Raw genomic sequence first — 20005 nt, forward strand, 5'->3', positions numbered from 1 at the left:
ATAATAATTCACAGTTCTTATACACAGATATGGATAGTTTCAACTTCAACACACTAGGTCATGGATTAGGATGTATTACCTCCTTTCCCTTCTCATTTTAAAATATTTCTGTAATATAAGAAAGATACTTCAGCAGAGTTCTCAGTTTTAATTTATTCTAAGTATATCACTATTCATTCAACTTGTGCCACCTACCATTGAAACCTGATTAGAAGAGGTGGTGTGTATATGACAGAAGGAAACACAGCTGTAGCCTTTCCAGGGAACAGGTAAACATCAGACTAGCTTACATGGGCCTGTCTAAGTATTTTGAGAAATTTATAGCTTCAGCCACCACAGGATTACTTTGAAGCAATTAGCTTTTGAGAAACAGTACTTCCATCACTTTTCTGGAGAACACATAGCTATGAATGAAATGTTAGATGTAGCAAAACCCACTGCAATGAGAGCAGATGCAAAGCAGAGCTTCCATGCTCAGTCAGAGAAGGGAATGTGAAGAGTCAATAGATGCTGTTCTTCACCCTTGCTCCTAGGTGTGGTTCCAAAACTTCTCTTCTTACAGTTTATGACAATATTGCATATAATATGTGACTGCTGTCTGCCACACTGTAACAGCAGATGATGCTTCTGATTTCAGATTTGGAAGTCTTGTTTCAGTTTGATAGCAGGAACTATTTACCAGGTTGTATTTAATAATATAGTCAAGGGTTCCAGTGAAGTTTACCTTTACAGTTCTTTTTCTGTATAGATTTTATTAATCCCTGACATGATAATTTCCAATTCAGTGCTGCCTTCTGTTATTCATATACATCATAGCTTTCATATACATCATCAATCCTTTGTATATTAATCTGCACCAATAGTGAAAAAGACCAGCAGAAGGGCTTCAAAGGGACAGCAAGAGAGGAAACAGAGAAAAAGCAGATCTGGTCTTAAACTCTGCATTTCTGAAACTCATTTTTTATGAACCAAACTATTTACAAGAACTTGGTTACTAAGCAGCCATGTATTTTTATACATACAATCATTTACAACAGCCATACCAAGACTTTCAATAGAGAGAATATGCATATGATTTTCTACACCAAATTACTAGAAAGGCAGAACTGAGAGAAATAGGTCAATAGTTCCGACAAAAATCTGGGGCAAAGATGCAAATAAGGTCTGTCTGGCCAAATTATTGCTGAATTATTTAATGCATTAGTAAAATTTTATTTACTGCTAAAACCTTTGCAGAAGGGAAAAAGCAATCACAGGGGGGCAATTTCTACATAATATTTCTGAAAATAAATTGTGAAAAGCCAGAAAGCTAGTAATGCCTCAAGTGGTTGTAAATGTTTTCCTTTTGGGTAGATATATTGCTTACCTAAGCATAATCTGAACATTGCAGCAATACTATAAATATTAACATATTTACAAGCTCAAGAAGTGGGGCCATGCAAACCTCATCAGGTTCAACCAGGCCAAATGCAAGGTCCTGCACCAGGTCAGGGCAACCTATGCTATAAATATAGGCTTGAGGATGAATGGATTGAGAACAGTCCTGCAGAGTAGGAACTATGGATCCTGGAGGATGAAAATCTGGACATGGGCAGGCAATGTGCAGTCCATAAACTCAACTGTATTCTGGGCTGCATCCAAAACAGCATGGCCCGCAGGTCGAGAGAAGGGATTCTACTTCTCTTCTCCACTCTGGTGAGACCCCAGCTGGAATGCTGCATGCAGCTCAGAGGTCCCCAGCACAGGAAAGACATGGACCTCTTGCAGCAGGTTCAGAGAAAGGCCATGAACGTGATCAGAGGAATTTCTCCTGTAAGGAAAGTCTGAGATAGTTGGGGCTGTTCAGCATGGAGAAGAGAAGGCTCCAGGGAGATATTATGGCCTTCCAGTACTTAAAGACCTACAGGAAAGATCGGGACAGACATTTTATTAGGGTCTGCAGTGACACAACAAGGGGTAATGGTTCTAAACTAAACCAGGATAGATTCAGACTAGATATAAGAAAGACATTTTTCACAATGAGGGTTGTGAAAGGTTGACCTGAGACATGGTAGCTGCCCTTCCCTGCAAACATTCAAGGCCAGGTTAGATGGGGCTCTGAGTAACCTGATCTAGTTGAAGATGTCCCTACTTATGGCAGGGGGGTTGGACTAGATGATCTTTAAAGATCCCTTCCAACCCAAACTATTCTAGGATTCTAGGAGTCTATGATCTGTATGTGCATATATGATATTTATGTATTTACAAATCTATCTTTACTATTTCTTAAGTGCAACTCTCCAACTTGGGACCAACCATGCTGCTTTGGTACTTACCCAGCAGTCCTGACAAAAATACATCTCTCAGCTATGCAACATTCAGCTATGTTTCATATCACAATTAAGCTCTCAAAACTTCAGAGAACTCTTTCAGAGAATATTTCCCATGCAGAAGCAGAGAAGCAGCTTTTAGCATATCATATTTTACCTCCAGCCATGCCAGACGAATGTCCCACACATCAAATTCAGTAAATACCATAATAAATGTTTTCTTCTAGTTATTAATTTTAACTACAGTGGTTAATCCAGAATATGAAATTGTTTATTTTTTGAAGGGCACATCTAAACATGGCAAATGATGCAGAATACATAAAATGCACTTTTCTTCCTGGTAATTCTGTAAGGTAATATAATTTAAAACCATTATTTTTTTCCTTTTTTTCCTCTCTATGTCAAAGTAATTTCTACGTGGCATATCTTGGCAAACACAATGATCACAAACTGCCTGTGTAACATTCCAATATTCCACGGACATTTGTAAATAGCTATCATACCATTTTTTACAAAATATTAAGAAATCATTTACATCAACCTGGCATAAGTGGAGACATCTACCTTGTAAGTAAAAAAAAAACCAAAAAAGAGCACAGAGCACAAGGTTAACACTAGAGAGATGAAAATACAGCACTGCCAATTATTTAAGTGTTGAAGAACTGTGGTTTACACACTGTGACTTTAAAACCAAAGAGTGTTTCCTATAATTATCCTATTAAAAAATCATTTTATAACATCCTGTATTATTGATTTTAGTGTCAATTTTAGATCTCCACATTTTCAGCAGGGCATTCTTCCAGCATGGGTAAGATCCAAATAATTGTAGAGATGACTAAAAAAGCAGCTTCAGGCTTGGCCTACAGAAACAGGTTGTTGTTCCCCGCTGCTTGGGAAGAAAGGGAAGGAATCTGGGGTTGCACAGCAAGAACACTGACACTGCTGCCTGTACAGAGTATAACAATATTTAGCTTGTTCATGTGCATTTCCCCACCTTTCTGTATGAGGAGTTCTGAACTAAAATCTATTCTGAATCAGAAAGCCAAAACCCATGAATGTTGTTGCATCATCAAAAAGTGAGTATCTAAACAGCATCTCAGTAACAACCCCCTAATGAGGAAATCAAGGGAACCACACAGATCTATTCAAAAGGGCTCAGAACAAACACAAAAGTGATACTACAGTCACTGAGGATATTATGCCTCTTCTCCTATTACAAGATTTAAAGGTACAATTCCCCAAGGCATATTTTCTTGAAAATTTTGCAATTTGTAAAGAAAAGTGAAAGAGAGTTTCCTTTTAGAAAATTGTCCAGGTACAATTTTCATAGGATAAGTTCTATCTAAGGAAGTTTACTTTCTGATGAGGTCACTACTGCAAAACCAACTGAGACAAAAAGAACAATGACCCAGAGACTAACACCATACCCAAAGCTAGCAGTGAGGGTTACTCAAGAAAATACTTTGCCAAGAAGCTGGGCTGTTCTGAAAACCAAAATTAGTTTAGCATGAATTCTGATCCATTAAACTTACTTAACCTGCTATCACAAGTGATTTTGAGCTGCCCTACTAAAAGCTAGTGCTATTTTTCACTTGCAGAAATGAAATCCTAAGAGAATGAATTCTCATTAGAAAAATGTCTGCTCAGTAAGAAGAACGAGCTAAGCAATCATATCCCTTTTAATATTATTTGATATGACATATCAAACATTTTAATCAGTAGCGCATCATTGCAGCAAAAAAGGTGAGTGAAGTTCTGGGATGTATCCACAGGGGTGTTACTTGCTGAGGCAAAGTTGTGATCATCCCACTCAACTCAGCACTTCCCAGGCTTCACCTGGAGGCTGTGTCCAGTTCTGGCTCCCACAATTCAAGACAGACACAGACTGGAGAGGGTCCAAAGGAGAGGCAAGAAGACAGCCAAAGGGCAGCAGGACCTGCTCTGTGAGGAAAGACTGAAGGAGGTCGGTCTTTTCTCCCTGGAGAAGGGAAGGCTCAGGAAGACTCTCATCCCAGCAAGCCAGTACCTAAAGGGCAGCTATGAAGAGGACACAGCCTCTCTCTTCACAACACACAGAGCCACACAGGGAAGACAGAGGGCAACAGGTACAAGTTTGTCAACGTAAGAAAGATTTTTTTTACCATGAGATCAGTTACTAGAACAACTCCACGTGTGGCAGAGTTCCCATCATTGGAGGTTTGCAGGCTGTGTGCCCAGATAGGATGCTAGATAATTTCTACACTCCCCTTCCCATGGACTCCTTGGACCAGAAGGTCATTTGAGGTCCCTTCCAACCTGGACTACTCTATGGTCTATGATATACTGAGTTGATGTGACCTCTCTTTTAATACTATCTGAAATCTTCTATTGCAGGTGCTAATTAAAAGACAACTCTTGAAATGAAATATGCAGGTCTGCTCTCATTAACAAATACCTCATTTGCAGTTCAGTGGATTCCAAGTGCTACTGGCTTATTACACTGCTTTTCAATTTGTTATTTAAAAGATCTTTAAGCATTCCCTCCTCTAAAATTATGGGGTTTTAACATACATATTATAAACTTTGCCCTTTTTATATCTCACTGAAGAAGCAGAGCTGTTGAACACCAATTATAATACGATTTTCATTGCACATTACATCTCAAGTTAGCCAATGTAATCTGAGTTCATTATTGTATCATAAAACAGTGTTACCAAGATACTTTTCAAATCATGACCAACAGAATACAGAAGCCTAGCAATCTCAAAACCACGCATTGATTAAATTTTCGGTTTTAATTAGGTTGTTGGTCTGCTAAAGGAAAATAAAGGAGAATCAGCTTTCCATCAGGTCTAAATTATTTTTTTTTTTTTAATAGGCTCATTCTACATTCGTTCTACGGTGTTAATTAAGATTTGTACGCCTATAGTAGCAATTACTTGGAATGAGATATGGACAACATACACATAACCCATGCAGAAATGGTACTTTACATCAGCTCTACATCAGAGGGAAGAAACCACGCATTTTGGATGAGAATGTGAATTTTAAAACAGAGAAAGCATTTACTGTTTTGTCACATTATTCATACCTTGAAACAAAAAATTAAAAAAAACCCCAAAAGACTCTTCTTCAAAGTGAAGTTTTCAGAACTGCATTTAAGAGACTTATTAGCCTCCTCCAATATAATGTAGAAATCATGTAGAAAATTAAGAGTAACCATTACATGGATAGAAAGTGAATACTCTTAATATCCATTCACAACTTGTAGAAGATTTTCCTAATAGGAATTTCAAAAGGAAATAAAAATACTGTAATATTTTATTTTTCCATTTACATTTTAAGATTCCATCAAATGGAAAAAAACACATTTAGAGCAACACTAGATAGATGAAAGACATATTTTATGGGAATGGCCTGAACACAACAGTATAGGCAGACAGTGCCAATTAAATTATTTTACTAGAAGCTACTTTATTTACAGGACAAACCCATAGTTACCTGCCAGTCAGAAAATAAAAAGGTGGATCAGATAAAAATGAATGATGGTTGCAGTCAGTACAGAACATTGAAATGGCCACTATATTAAGTTTTACAAGTTATTAGTCTGACAGTTTACCATTCTTTTAACCAGCACTGGAAATGTATGATATTATGTCTTTTACAGATACATAATTCAGATGACCTCAGCATTTTCATTAAAAAGTACACTTGTACCACAAACAATGAAATACTACAATCCACAAGGCCTCTGAAGATCACTTTGATAACTTCCTCTTCCCACAGGATCTCATTACTCTCCCTAGCAAAACATAAGTACTGATATACTCACATCCCAATGGCATTTTCTGATACAGTTTTAAATTCATGCATGCAATCTTATGGTTTTCAAATTAATCTTTCAGTAATCAAAGAAAAAACAAAGTATATCTACTAAAATACAAAATTACAGATCTATGTTTGATTTCAAACCAAGCAATTATGTATTGCTTACCAAGGCCTAAAAGGTCAATAGTGGGTTCTGATGACTTTTTTGGACTTGCTTTAGCTTCTGATTGCTGATCCTCTTTCTTCTGTGGCTTGTAAGGGAAAAAAAAAATAAACACAAGTAACATGTCTGAAAAGATTCAGTGCTTAAAAAATTTTCATTAAAGACTCTGCTTCAGTATCAGAAGTAAAAGTCCTTTTCCATATTTGTTTATCATAATGAATTTGATTTGTAATGAAATATGTGGCAGTTATGGTCAAAAGGGACATGGCACATGACTGTAAAAATTATTGTTGTACTTTCACTGGTATGTACTAAATTTTTAAATAAATCTAAGTTTGAGGATAGCTTAAAATAAACTGAAGTCTTAAAATGAACCACTGCATATCGTGCAGTAGGCAAAAAGCTGTCTGTAATTTATCAACCCATTTCAGCAACCAAACTATATAGTTCTGCAGCATTAAAGAGTAAAAAAATAAAGTGTTTAAAAGCTTAAATTTAAAAATTAGAAGCATACTAATGACATCAATTCACCTTTCTGCAAAGAACATCGGCAGAACATGCAGAATTTAGAGATACTAAGCACCAAAGCACACAACCTGAGTTAGTTCATGACCTTTTCCTCTATAAACCTGAATGCTAATAACAGAATTCTTCTCTGTCTGAAAAGGGAATTCCTAGTCTTTTCTTGCCTAGAGATGTCAAAACGTATGATGATATTGTTGTGAAATTTGAATATGAAAATTACTTCATAAATCTGTTTATAGTTCTTCTCACACCAGTATCAGGCTGATCCCCTGAATCCATCAAAACATCAGTTTCTAAAATGAAGATGAACTGGTTAATAGTAGTGACACGACAAATCCAATTCTTTGTGTGCATTTAATGTGCCTTTGCTCCAAACTTATCACAAAAACCTGAAGTGGACTGGTTGATCAATGAGTACAGCCTTTAACTAGAAGAGATGACCAGTAACAGTGGCAGGACACTGTCAGGCTGGGCACTGGGCAGACACCAACAGACCTGCTTCACTCACACCTTTAATCACATACATAACGTGGCTTTCACAGGATCACTGAGGCTCCTCAGGTTGGAGAAGTCATTGAATCTTAGTATTTAGTATTAGAGGAGCTTTAAAGTTCAACACAATCCTATAAAGATCTGTTTTAGGTAATCCTTTACTTTCTTCCTCTCCTGCCAAAGGGGAATAAAGAGTAAGGAGCTTGGTGTTTGTAAAGAGCAGTGATGAAACTCAAGAGTATTCAAAGGCAGCCCAAGTGAACAGAAGCCTGTTACATTACAGACACTCCTCTTGAAAATCCCCACTGAAAACCTTCAGCAAAGAGTCCAAATTAACCCAACTCCATTCCTGCAGCTACTGCAAACAGGTATCATCACACATAATCTGACCCTTGCTAATCTCTCAGAGAAATTCTTGCTCCCTCTTGCCAAAAATCCTTAGTTTGACTTTACATATCTTGCTCGAGATCCAGCTGTTTGGGAAATAACCTGATAAAAAAACAGTCCAGGAATTCCCTCATTCTATTGTGTATTGTAGCTTTCAACACTGTGTTTACAATCTGGAGCATAGCACTCAAAAAAAGTTATCATCTTTGAAAGTAAACCATGACAGCATATCAAGAATTTTTTAAAAGTGACAATTCAAAATGAAGTTTTCTACAATTGATCATATCTTAGTAAATATGCCATAAACCAACAAAATTATTATAAACACTAATCAGAATTAACAGTCAGTACTTCAAAACAGAATGTGCCATAAAACCTTGAACATTTGAGTCTTCTCCATCTCTGTAAGAAACACTATGGGTCACAGAAGTTGTAAAAAGAAGCATTTCTGACATGTTCCTTTATTTCATGAAACTTGCTTGTTTTCCTTTTGCTTAAACAGCTTAAAGTTTATGAATATAGAATGATTGCTTTCAACTGAAAAGAAAAACCATTAGAATTCTATTAAATGTGCAAATTTTCATGACACTGTGTTAGATTTCTAACTACCTAAAACCATAAGTTTGAAACAATTTTAAGCTTGACAGGTTAGTTTTGAATGCAAACTTTTCACAGAAGTCAAACACTTCTGCATACATTAATAAGAACTAAAGAGAGAAAGTTCAAATAGCACTTTCTTTTATTGGTACTTATTACTGTGGCAAATTAATCTCATTATCTGAACTAAAAATATAAAAATATGGGAGGAATAATCTACTTAGGTCCTCTGCTTTGTCAAATAAACATTTTCAATACATATTAAATGCATATTTGTGTTTCATCACTCTCTAAATAAGAAAGGCAATGAAGATACAAGGTATAAAAATATGAATTTCTATTAAAAATATCATCCCTTAAGACGCCCTTTTCCAATATTGTAACTATTATTTCTTGATCAAAAGTTTCTGTCCCATTTTGCTCCCTTTGCCAGTATATAAACTACTAGATTTTAAGGTTAATTCATAGTTAATTACTTTAAGAAAAACTGCAAAATTATTTTCAAGGTCATTAGTACATCAAATATTTCTAGCCATTAATACTGCATTTGTTTCCTTGGTGAAGATTTTCTCCTTTTAGCACTATTCAGTATCTTTGCAGCTACAAAGTTTTCACCAACATTCTAACCTTCATTCTGGAAAATGAAAAAACACATTAGTCACCTAACATTTACCAATAATTCATCTGTATAACAGCAGACACATAAAGCAATATTCAGCAGCTATTTGGAACAAAATATCTTCCTCTTTAATTTTACCTGCAAAATTATTTTGGTCCCCCATTCTCTCACCATAATAAACACTATTTCCTGGAATTTCCTATCTTCCTGTCTGAGATTTCAATCAATTCTGTAATTTGGCATGCCTTTATTTCTGTTTAAGATGCTTCATGGTACATAGAAGGGCTCTTGTGCAAATTCAAAAGACATTTGTTTGGTGCTTAAGGTCTGCCATGATTCACAGATCGACAGGGACTTCTCTAAAGTCACCTGCACTTAGGCATAAACTAGGTAAGGCACCAGTGGGATGAGTTAGAACAAAAAACTTGCATACACACAATTACTCTTAAGAATACCTAAATGACCCTCACTACCATGCTGCTTCTTGAGAGTCTTGTTCTCTGTTCAGTCCCATGGATTCTGCACTGTGGTCCACCTGAAGTAGATATAACAAAAAGCAATGGCTTACTTCAGTGCTCTGCAGCAGAGATCATGCCGTGTTTCTGGGTTGAGGAGAGAACATCAAGAGGTCTCTTCCAGCCCATATAATTCTGGCATAAACAAAGTATTGAAACTTTTGGACAAGAACAGAAAGGAAGCCACACTGGAGTCACTAGAAAGTTTTGCTTCAAATCAGAAAGAGAAATGTGATGTTTAATTTCTTTTTAGCAGTTTTGCCCCAATAGGACTCATTCACGACTAAGCTTTATGTAGAGAGTGGCCTTTCAAGATATTAAGTGCTGCACTCAGTGAGCACGGAAGTGTGCAACAAGAAAAAAACCTGCATAACATTTCTTAAATTTACTGTTTAATTTGGTGTTGTGTTCTATCTAAAAAATACCACATTTTGTAGAGATGCAAGGTAGCGTGACAAATGCTTGGGAGTCTTGCTGCATTAAGATTCATCTCACTTTCTATTACTAGTTAGTCTCCTTGAATCCCACAGCAATTATTTTTAAGTATTGACACCAGTACACTCATAATAGATAACCTATTCCCTGTTATGTCCTTTGGAATAAGACCACATTAAAAACAGGAGACTAAGCAGCATTAAGTGAACTAAAAATAGCATTAAGAATCAGATATGAAAAAGGCAAGTAGAAGGAACAGGTGCACAGTTTTGTGCATTTATTTTCAAGTGGAGCCTTCAAGGTTACTGGTGCTACTATTTTTTTATGACATTCAAGATTGTCTTAGTAATATATGTGGGTTTAGTGAATGAAGTACATGGTCATAGCAATTTCTAGATATATTTACTTCAGGTCATGTATTAACAGCTTCTCATTCAAAATGATTTTTATGCTGCTGGTACATTCTTCAGAAATACTGTCCTTGCAAACAGCAGAACATCAATACATCTTTGATATGCAGGTCTTACATGGCCATTTTTCACAGTTGTCACCAATGGGCACTACATTACCCTTCAGGGTTCTTCTCATGTTGGAGATCTACTGAAAGCAAGCAATGTCCACTGCCTTTAATTATTCTGAGATTATTGAAAACAGTTTGTTTGCAAGTATCACTGAAAGGAACCGAAGCCAAAACAAGCTTCCAGGGAGTTGATTCTTTTACATCTTCCACATGATCAGCTTATTTTCTAGCATCACTTGGAATTTTTTACCTAAAAAAATTGAGTCCTTGCTATGAAAAGAACCACAAAACCTAAATTAATTACCCCTCCATCAGCAGGTATTAGATACTTTGGCCAAATTAAGCAGGCAAATAATGAATTAACCTTTCAACCTCTTACAAGTATTTTCACCTATAAAGCACATATTTTCAGTACAGGAGTAGGGACACACTCATTACTCAGATCCAGTATGGGCACTATAAATTTTTGCAATCCTGTAGATGACAGGTAACTGGGATACAATAATGTTTCATTGTTTTATTTTCCAATGCAGTCCTTTTAACCTCCCACTCTTACGCTCTTCTTCCAGTCCTTTCTTCAGGGCCAAGAAGCAAGACCCAGGGAACAACTGGTTGCTCAGTCTTACCTCAATACCTAGGAAGGCAATGGAACAACTAACCTGGAAACCAATTCCAGGCACATAAAGGACAAGAATGTTAATGGAAGAAATCAGCATGGCTTCATCAAGAGGAAGCCCTGCTTGACCAAACCAACACTTTTAACAGTGTCATGACTGGCTTGGCAGTCAAGGGCAGAGCATCACAGGGTGTCTTCCTTTACTTCAATAAGCTTTTTTGATGGCATTGATAACTGATAAAGGTGCCATCAGGGAAAAAATTCCCTATTCAAGCTCCTGCTCCCATTTGATTCTTAGTATCCAGTGATGAATGACTCCCAATTTTATACCCAAATCAAGCGATGTCTTAATCCTGTCTGCTGTACATCTACAAAACAATAATGTGACAGTATGGTGCTAATACCACATCTGTAAGTAGTCCTCACACAACAAGACTGATCATCTTTCAGAATCTAAAAAGCAAATATTTAAAAATATTTGTGAACTCTTCATAACTCTACCAAAATGAACAACTGAGAAATTATGTCTACACATAAGAAGCAGCATCTCTTTCCTATTTAATTAAAATGGAAATGCAGAAATTAGTATTTGGACCTTCACCTAACTTCCCCTAATTTTACTGTCATTGTAAATCAACTGGCTTGAAATTACTGGGTAGAAATTTATATGCTGGTAATCTCCATATACCTCCATAGTGCACCTTGGCCAACTACAAGGTTCTGTGCTAAGAAACCATCACAAACAAAATCCAAAAGCAGGCAACAGTGGAGAAGACCAGGTCACCTCTAACTTATCTGATTTTAACACAACCAAGTGCACAAGCCTACTTTAATATCACACTGAGACGATGCCTTCATTAGTGGAAGCTGCAACAGTCAGTCTTCTTGTAATTCATAGAGATATTGTCTATGATTTAATTAATCTTGCTCATTTCCCTACCATTAGAAAATGTCAGGGTTAGTCACCTATCAATCTTGTTCATTTATCCAACATTAGCTCTAAGACTTTAAGGTAATCTCCAGTCTATCAGGTTTTGATGGATAAGCTATGAAAATCTGTACCAAAGTTTTGAGGTTTATTCTGTTGCAGTTCTGGCTTCATCCTTAAAGATAAAAAGAACACTATTGTCAAAAACTTCCCAATTTACACAGAATCCGAAAGTTTTCCATTCCATTTCCATCAGAAAGTTTTGCATTACTGTGCCACCCTCCTTTATTCTTTTTATTCTTCCTTTACTAATTTTGTACAACAACAGAAGTTATATGAGGTTTAATTTTGAAAAAATGGGTAAGAACACCAGGTTAGGTCAGCAAAAAAAAAAAAAAAAAAAAAGGTCTCTACTAGGTCTCAAATTAAAAAAAGCTCCATTTCACAGGAATCAATATTGGCCTTTATTGAGCTTTCACAATGTATTGCTCTCAATATACTAGTTACACCATTCTAGTTGTATTTATGTAAAATACTTTTCTTGAGTTAAATGAAACCAAATAAATCAGCAAGTAACAATGTTAACTACTTTATTCACACCTTAAGTTCTAGAGTTGATTTTACAGACTTGTTTCTCTCTCTTGTATGTTACTCTAAAGCAAATTATTGGTGAATAAAGATGTTTCTTTGATAAGGACAAGGATACTGATAGGCATTTTATACTGTATGTTTTTCAAACTAATTGCTTTTATGGCTGGGATGGAATTCACATTCTTCACGATGCTATACTTTGCATTTGTGGCTACAACACTGTTGGTAACACACTGGTGTTTTGTTGCTGAGTGGTGATACTTTGATAACTGTATCATTTTAGTTTTGCTAGCTTTGCACAATCATATTTCTTGTTTTGCTTACTGAAGCCAGCTGGTCTCCAAGCACCTCATTAAGTACATTCAAGAACTACACACACACACAGACAGACATACATATACACTTAAGAGTCAGCAGTACTTCCCTACTGGTAGATTTTCTTCACAACCTTCTCCTCCCTTTTTCTTGTACTCTATAGACTTTGTTAAACAGATGCAAGGAGCACGAGTCAAGTGAATCAACCTACACACAAACCTCATCCAGCAAACTAGAGTGAATTCTCAAATTCAGTTTTCCCATTGAAGCTCAGTATACACAAGCCTCAAAGATCTGAATCTGAGTATTATAGTTTTGCAGTTGACTCATCCAAAGTAAACTCCAACTCCCTGAAATGGGCAGCAGTGCTTTCTCACAAAAACTTGAACTGCAAGTCTGCAGGAGATGGGATTGTGAAGAAAATTGAGTAACACCTGAAGCATAAGTCACATTCTGTAGGAAGCCAGTGGGGTATTCAATCAAATTTTCTTCAGCCAGCTATTTTTGGAGATAACCATTAAATGAGTGATTCATTCTGCCTCAGAAAAAAAAAAAGAAAAAAAAAATGAAAGCAATGCCAAGTCAATTCTCTTCCTTCCTCCATACAAAGATTATAGTACAGCACATAGGATGTTGCCAATAGGGGATATATGGGCAAGACCAAAAGGAGGGTCAGTACCACCGGGACTGACTGTCACACACCTATTAAATTCACATACAAAACACAATGCTATGAGGTCTATGGCTCCTGCAACCGAAATTCCCTTACTGCAAAACAAGTTTGTCCTTTCCCAACTTTCATCACTGTGCCCAAACATATCTGGCTATTAGGCGCAGAAGATGGGCAGGGAAGGACAAGAGGCAAGTAGAAAGCTTTACACCTGCTTGCTTGGTTGACAGAACAGACAACATACATCAGGTGCTCTGTTAAGTGTTACATTTTTAATGATAAAACAGTAAGACTATTCAGATCTAGCATCAAATATATTGCTCTGCAGTTAAACCAACTGCCTTTTTAAAATTACTATTGTAAAATAGGAAAATAATACAAGTTTGTTAAGTAAGTAAGGACACTGGGATCCTTTCAGAACATTGTTTAATATGATCATACATTCTAGGGCCTATGGTCTAAATCTATGGGCCACTCTTCTGCACATCCCTGTTCCCCAGAATTCTCTCCTCTGACAGGCAGCTGAGGACATTTTGCACTGAAATTGTGAACAAACCTTTTTCGTAAGGCCTGGTTCAGAAGTGCCAGCACACAGTGAAAATACTATGATTATTTTTCTTTATAAACGGAAGAGTCAAGTTTCCATTTTCTGCTTCTGTAACTTTATGTGAGTTACCATCATATGTACAGATTTTAAGGGTTTAACAGTTGTAAAAGATATGACATTCAGTAAAAATGTCAACCACATCAAATACTTTAAAAACAAGCAGAATTTTGCCAAATTCACTACTGCAAGATGATAATGTAAATAATTTAGCAGATTTCAACACCAGCATTTAGAATTATCAGTCACCTTATTCTCATTTACACTGTGTGAGAGCATTTAAAGGGGTAGCATACATAATGCAGGACATCAGGCACATGATTAATACCTCTAAAGTAGAAAAACACTACAGTTGGAGAAGTCATAAGTTACTAATCTAAAAATCTCTCCTACTCTCAAGCAAGATATCAGTCACTGTCAAAAATCTGATTCATCAGCTGTCCAGTCCACTTATCTGCTCCCATTTTCCTTCACATTTTTTCCTCAATTTTCCATTTTAATGAAAAATTCATAAAAATGTACAACTCAGTCTGTTTAAAATGCATCTGATTACCACTGTATTTCTAACTCATATTCCCTACCTTAACGACAAGAAGCCTTATGAAAGGTGAGGATACATAAAAAAATTTTGTTAAAAGCATTTCTAACTTACTTAAAAGCAATTTCCAGTTTACTCACTAGAGCTCATATAAGCCTCTACAGTTACTGAACAAAAGCTCTCCTTTGCTCTTAATACATAGAAATTGTATGCCCTGTGCATAAAGCAATTGCATTCCTTCCCTCTTCATTACCTGCTTGCAATAAAACTTGCAGGAGAGCATAAACATTTGAGAATTGCCATATGAGAAAATAATGTTAGTAATTTACTTTATCTTGCATTAAGTTTGTAGATATGATTTTTCCTGACACACTCCAAAAAGTTTAGTCCATATCCATTTACAGCATTACCCATGTAGGCACACCCTAGAATTTTAAAAGAATATTTTTATAGCTTTCATACCTGACCTGAAAATAAGTAAAAATTAATATTTTAATAATATTTTACTTAAACAGCATTAAAGATTAAATGTGTTATATTGTTCACACTCCTGTAAAATACCATGACTTGTTTTTTCAGATTTGCAACTAAAGATACAGAAATTTAGAAATCAGACTAACTCTTCAGAACTGAGGATACTTTTAGCAAGTGATGAACGCCTATTTTGCCTAACTAGCAAAAAGGCCAGAAAACTGACATACTATATTGAAACACAAGTAAAACTATGTTGGTATCACTGTGAAGTTGCATAGACTACAGCAACTCTGCAATAAAACTCTGATGCAACAACAAAAAAAAGCCACAATTCTTATTTATCAAACTAGAATTATCTTGAACCAAGGAGCCAAGCCAAGGGGAAAACGTAAATTGATTATTTAAGAGTCTATTGTGATTATTTCAGTTAATCACTCACAGACACTGAACTACTCACACTCACCTGGGTAAGCCTATTTAAGGCATTCACACTAAGTAAACAAAAAAACACCAAATTACCTTTTGTTGTTGCTAAATATGATTTTGTACACATGAAGGTCCTTCAGTCAAAATACATACCCAAAGGAAAAACGTTTAAAGTGGTCCTTGATCGACATCTTCACTTTAAAAAACCTGGGTATGTGAATTTCATTAGATTTTCACAGTTAGAGCAAGATACTTGAGCAAGATTATGTAAAATCCATTATATCTTTAGTAATTTGAATAAAAAACTTCATGGCAGAAATAACAGACCTTGCACCATAATCTTATTCCATTAATATGATTTTAGCTGGGTCTAGGCTAATACACTAATCATTTCTGTGAAAATGGATTAAGACTATCCTTTGTTCTTACTTATTGAACAAGCAGTACTAACATTGTATTTTAACTGAATTTAAAATGTTAGCTCAGATCTCATTTACTTTAGTCAATATATTCCAAGAAGGCTTAAAACCTTTTATGTCTTGTACTTAGCTGAATTGGTTTAGCTCCTTTCTAATGCATGAGACAATCTCAGAGGCCCTTTTACCTTGCTCAAAATGACGTATAAACCATGTAGAAGTACAATTTCCTACAATTAAGTTGGCTTTCTTTTTATACTTACCGCTGAGACTACAGAAAACTATCAGAGATAAATCCTTATTCTTTTATTCATGCATCAAATCTATATAATAACAACCACATTTGAAACAACAGTTCTATACATTCAGATTCAAATATATAAGGTTCTTAAAGTGGAAAAGTGCAGAATAGGGTCTGAAAAAAAGAGGAAAAGCTCTTTTTCCTAAGTCTGATACTAGATAAAAGCATCTAAAGATAGCAAGATGATTCCTAGGTAATGGTCACAAGATGTAGCAACTTGAAGCTGAGCTAGGGATGGCAAGACTGCAGAACAGGAGAGGCACACAGTCTGAGTGCAGAGGTATTCAAGTTTTCCAGAGATTCTGGGGGCAAAGACTTGAGAAGAGTTTCCTGTGGCTGTAAATCTTTGAAATTACTGCATTTGAGCCCAAAAGCAAGGACCTGTTTACAAGGACATAAAAGGCAGAGAAAAAGCTATTTATCAACCCTTTTCCTATTTTGTATTATCTTGTCATGGAACTTGATTTAGATAAAATGGAAGAATTCTGCTTTTAATCCAATAAAACCTGGGGTTTGCATCTTACAGAAGAAATCACTATGAAGCAGAAAACCTTGAAAGATCCATCTTACAGCTAATCCAGCGTCCCGTTATGAGATCTATAAATCGGGTTAGGGTCAAAGTATTTTAATGCATCTCAGTTTGCAAGCTGTGAAATGCAATAAACATGGTTTGTAATTTTGTAAGCTATTTTAAATACACCTTCAGTTTTCAAATCACATATTATGGTTATATGAACTCAGCTTACACATTTCTTCTTGATTTCTGTTGTGCTCATTAGCCTTAGCAAGATTACAATAATGCAGCTATATTAGTTCCAGTTCCTCATTAAACTATTTTCTTTTATAACTTTCCTTTCAAAAACCTTTCAAGTAATAGATGAAACAACATCATGGTACCCAATCAGAACTAAAGGGCATTTATTTCTAATTCCTTTTTCACATATTTCCAGACAAGAATGAGCTGTTTCAGGCATGGTACCTGACTGAGCTTACAGTACAAAACAAAGAAATGCTTTCCATCCCTATCCACATAGGTATGTTTCTCAGTATTTTCGTTAATTATAACAGAAATGCTTTTTTTGCTGAAATTTTTTTTTATGTGGAACTTCATTCAATATCAAGACCCTACACCCTTAGCCAGCAATCAGTTCATACCTTAGAACTTTCCACGTGCTTGTATCTTACTCACTGGTTAGTCCAGTGTGAAATGTGCTACCTGTTAACACACATCAGGTGTGATCACAGTATGTTTGTCTCTGGCAGCTGGTGTTAGACATGCTGCCTTTGCATGCTGGCTTCTAGATAATGGTCTCTGCAGGTGCTGACCCTCAAATTCCTCAGGCCTGCAGCCTCTTTCCAGTGTCCAGCACCAGCCTCTTACTCTACTTGTCTGGTAGCTGAACTTGAAGTTTGCAAGTGCTCACACACAAGCAAAGAAGAGACAATGCACTCAGGCTCAGTAGTTGCAAACAGCATTTGGCAAGAATACAGAATAGCCTGCAGAGACCAAGGGAAGGCTCAGACAATCCTACTGCCCAGCAACCTGCCCAACCAGCACGTATGTGACTGCCCCTTTTTATCCATTTCCCCCTTGCTTCCTCAAGCTTCTTACACCCCAATCCACCTTGATTTCTGTATTCCCCTGGTTTGGTCTGTGTCACCTAAACATCCCATAATAAGCTGTGTACAATATTCTGTCCCATCCCCAAACTCTTGTCTCTCTAAAACCCACAAGTCCTATACCCTATTATGCAATCACCCCTTACTTGCCTGGTATTCCTGGGAAATAATCTTTTTCCTTGACCCACCTCACTACTTTCCTTGGATGTACTAGAAGCAGATCACTGGCTCTCTTTTTACTGATTAGATTACTCCACTTCACCCCCTGTTGTTGTTAATCTGATTCTTACAGTCTTTATCTTTTAGTCAGTCTTACAACATCACACTGCACAGTGTTTCATAGAAACAACCTCTGAGTTAGAACATTTCACTCAGAGTGTTGGACTCATACTCAGTGCTGGTATCATTTCTACATTATCACAAACAGTATACTACAAATACTTTATGAAGTCTAAGCATACTATTTTTCTGATGATATATTTGAAAAAGCCTCTCAGTTAGCTCCACAGAAATTTAATTCTCTCCAAGACAGCTAACAAGACTGAAATAGTCCCACAGGTTTATTTTCCTTACTTCTGTATCAGCTTGTTGCTTTCTTGAACTACTGGACTAGTTAGTTCTTGAACTACTAGAGAAGTTAGGAGAGAGCTGATGAGTACTTTATCATCCTTACTTACGTATACATAATTCTGTTTCACAAATGCAGAACTTCGTGAGAGGGAAAAATGTTTAATAAATACTTATGCATCATTAGCTACATTAATTTCTTCTGCCAGTCAGGGTATTTTTCCTCAATTTTGCTCTCATTTCAAAGTTAATCACTTTGAAACAATTACTTTAAAAGCTAAGTAATTTTAACTGATCATATGCAATACCAAAATGGATTTCTCTTTATTTGGGCAAGCACCATTTTCTTTGTCTTCATTCTCCATGCCATCATAATCTTTAACATGAACTATCAATAAGCACTGCAGCCTCCATCTCAACTGGGAATGAGTCATGCATCTTTCTGCTTCTAATCCTCCAGTTTAAATAAATGTGAACCTGTATGAAATTTCTGTATATTCTCAAATAGAATACTTAAGTCATCCTTACAAAATGTAAAAGCCTTTTACAGCTTTTATCTTCACAGCTTCAAAGATGCCGAAGTTTTTAAACTGGCCCTTCAGAGTGATATTACAACACCTCTGATTTGTTTGTTCCATCATCTATTTCTACATTTATGGTAAGATTCAGCCCCATGTGTTTAATTTAAGCGAAAATAAACCAATTTTAAACCAAAGAAAAAGATACAGTGATATCTACTTACGGTGTAAACTGAGTGTTAAATAGTTAAGACAAAAAATTGTGTATTTTCTCTTGAACAGAAGTCACCCATGTTACTACTCTGTGTAAAATACACTTTCTGCCTAGCAGGCAAGCCTGCAGTACCTTAATCTGACATGAAGTACAATACTCTCAAGTTGAGAGACAATAATTGTTGAGTAGAGAGGCAGACAGATTTATTTTACAACAGTACAGTGGCATGCCTAGGGACCAACCTCAGAACTGCCCCATTTTCTTCTAACTTCAGGTACCTATTTCATAAAAGAAAAATTTCAAGTAAAACTGAAACACAAACTTGTGCAGTTGCAATTCTTTTTTCAACAGAGCCAAGAGGCAATTCACTGCAGATGGGTTAACATTTCTGACTGATATATGTAAGGTATTATCATTAAAGAGCTGCCAGTTATTTGAACAACTAGGCAACTGGTAACTTTTCATCTGACAAAATCATCTGGTGTGAGAAACTTGTCAATTTCCTTCAAATTGTGTTGAAAGACCCTGCTTCTATCTTTTCTTGCTTCTACCTCTACCACAGCTACAGTGCTATTTTCCAACTACCTTTGAGTTAACTTTGTGAAGATATAATTATGCAGCAGTATGAATGTCAGAGTCATCAAAGGTTCCACACAACTCTTCTAGTGCCAAAAGCAACTATCAAAATGCAATAAATCCAACAGTCCGAAGAAATATTCTTTTTAGCAAAAAGGCACACAATCAATACCTATGTCAACTACAAATTTAAGCTGGAAGACACACAGAGTTGGTTCCATGACACTGGAAGATTGCTGGAACATCTTCTGGCATATTATCA

The 20005-nt window shown here is 36.2% G+C and overlaps 1 protein-coding gene across 3 annotated transcripts in view; it reads right to left on the reverse strand.

Annotated features, from left to right (window-relative positions):
- SMAP1 (small ArfGAP 1) overlaps nt 1–20005 on the reverse strand; it is a 91245-nt gene that overhangs the window by 15917 nt on the left and 55323 nt on the right. For all 3 annotated transcript variants that reach the window (XM_053973267.1, XM_053973266.1, XM_053973268.1), the window contains one exon: nt 6283–6367. In XM_053973267.1, coding sequence (XP_053829242.1) covers nt 6283–6367 — 85 coding nt within the window. The remainder of the gene's footprint in view (nt 1–6282; nt 6368–20005) is intronic.

The sequence above is a fragment of the Vidua macroura genome, chromosome 3 (assembly GCF_024509145.1).
Source record: "Vidua macroura isolate BioBank_ID:100142 chromosome 3, ASM2450914v1, whole genome shotgun sequence".
Lineage (NCBI taxonomy): Eukaryota > Metazoa > Chordata > Aves > Passeriformes > Viduidae > Vidua > Vidua macroura.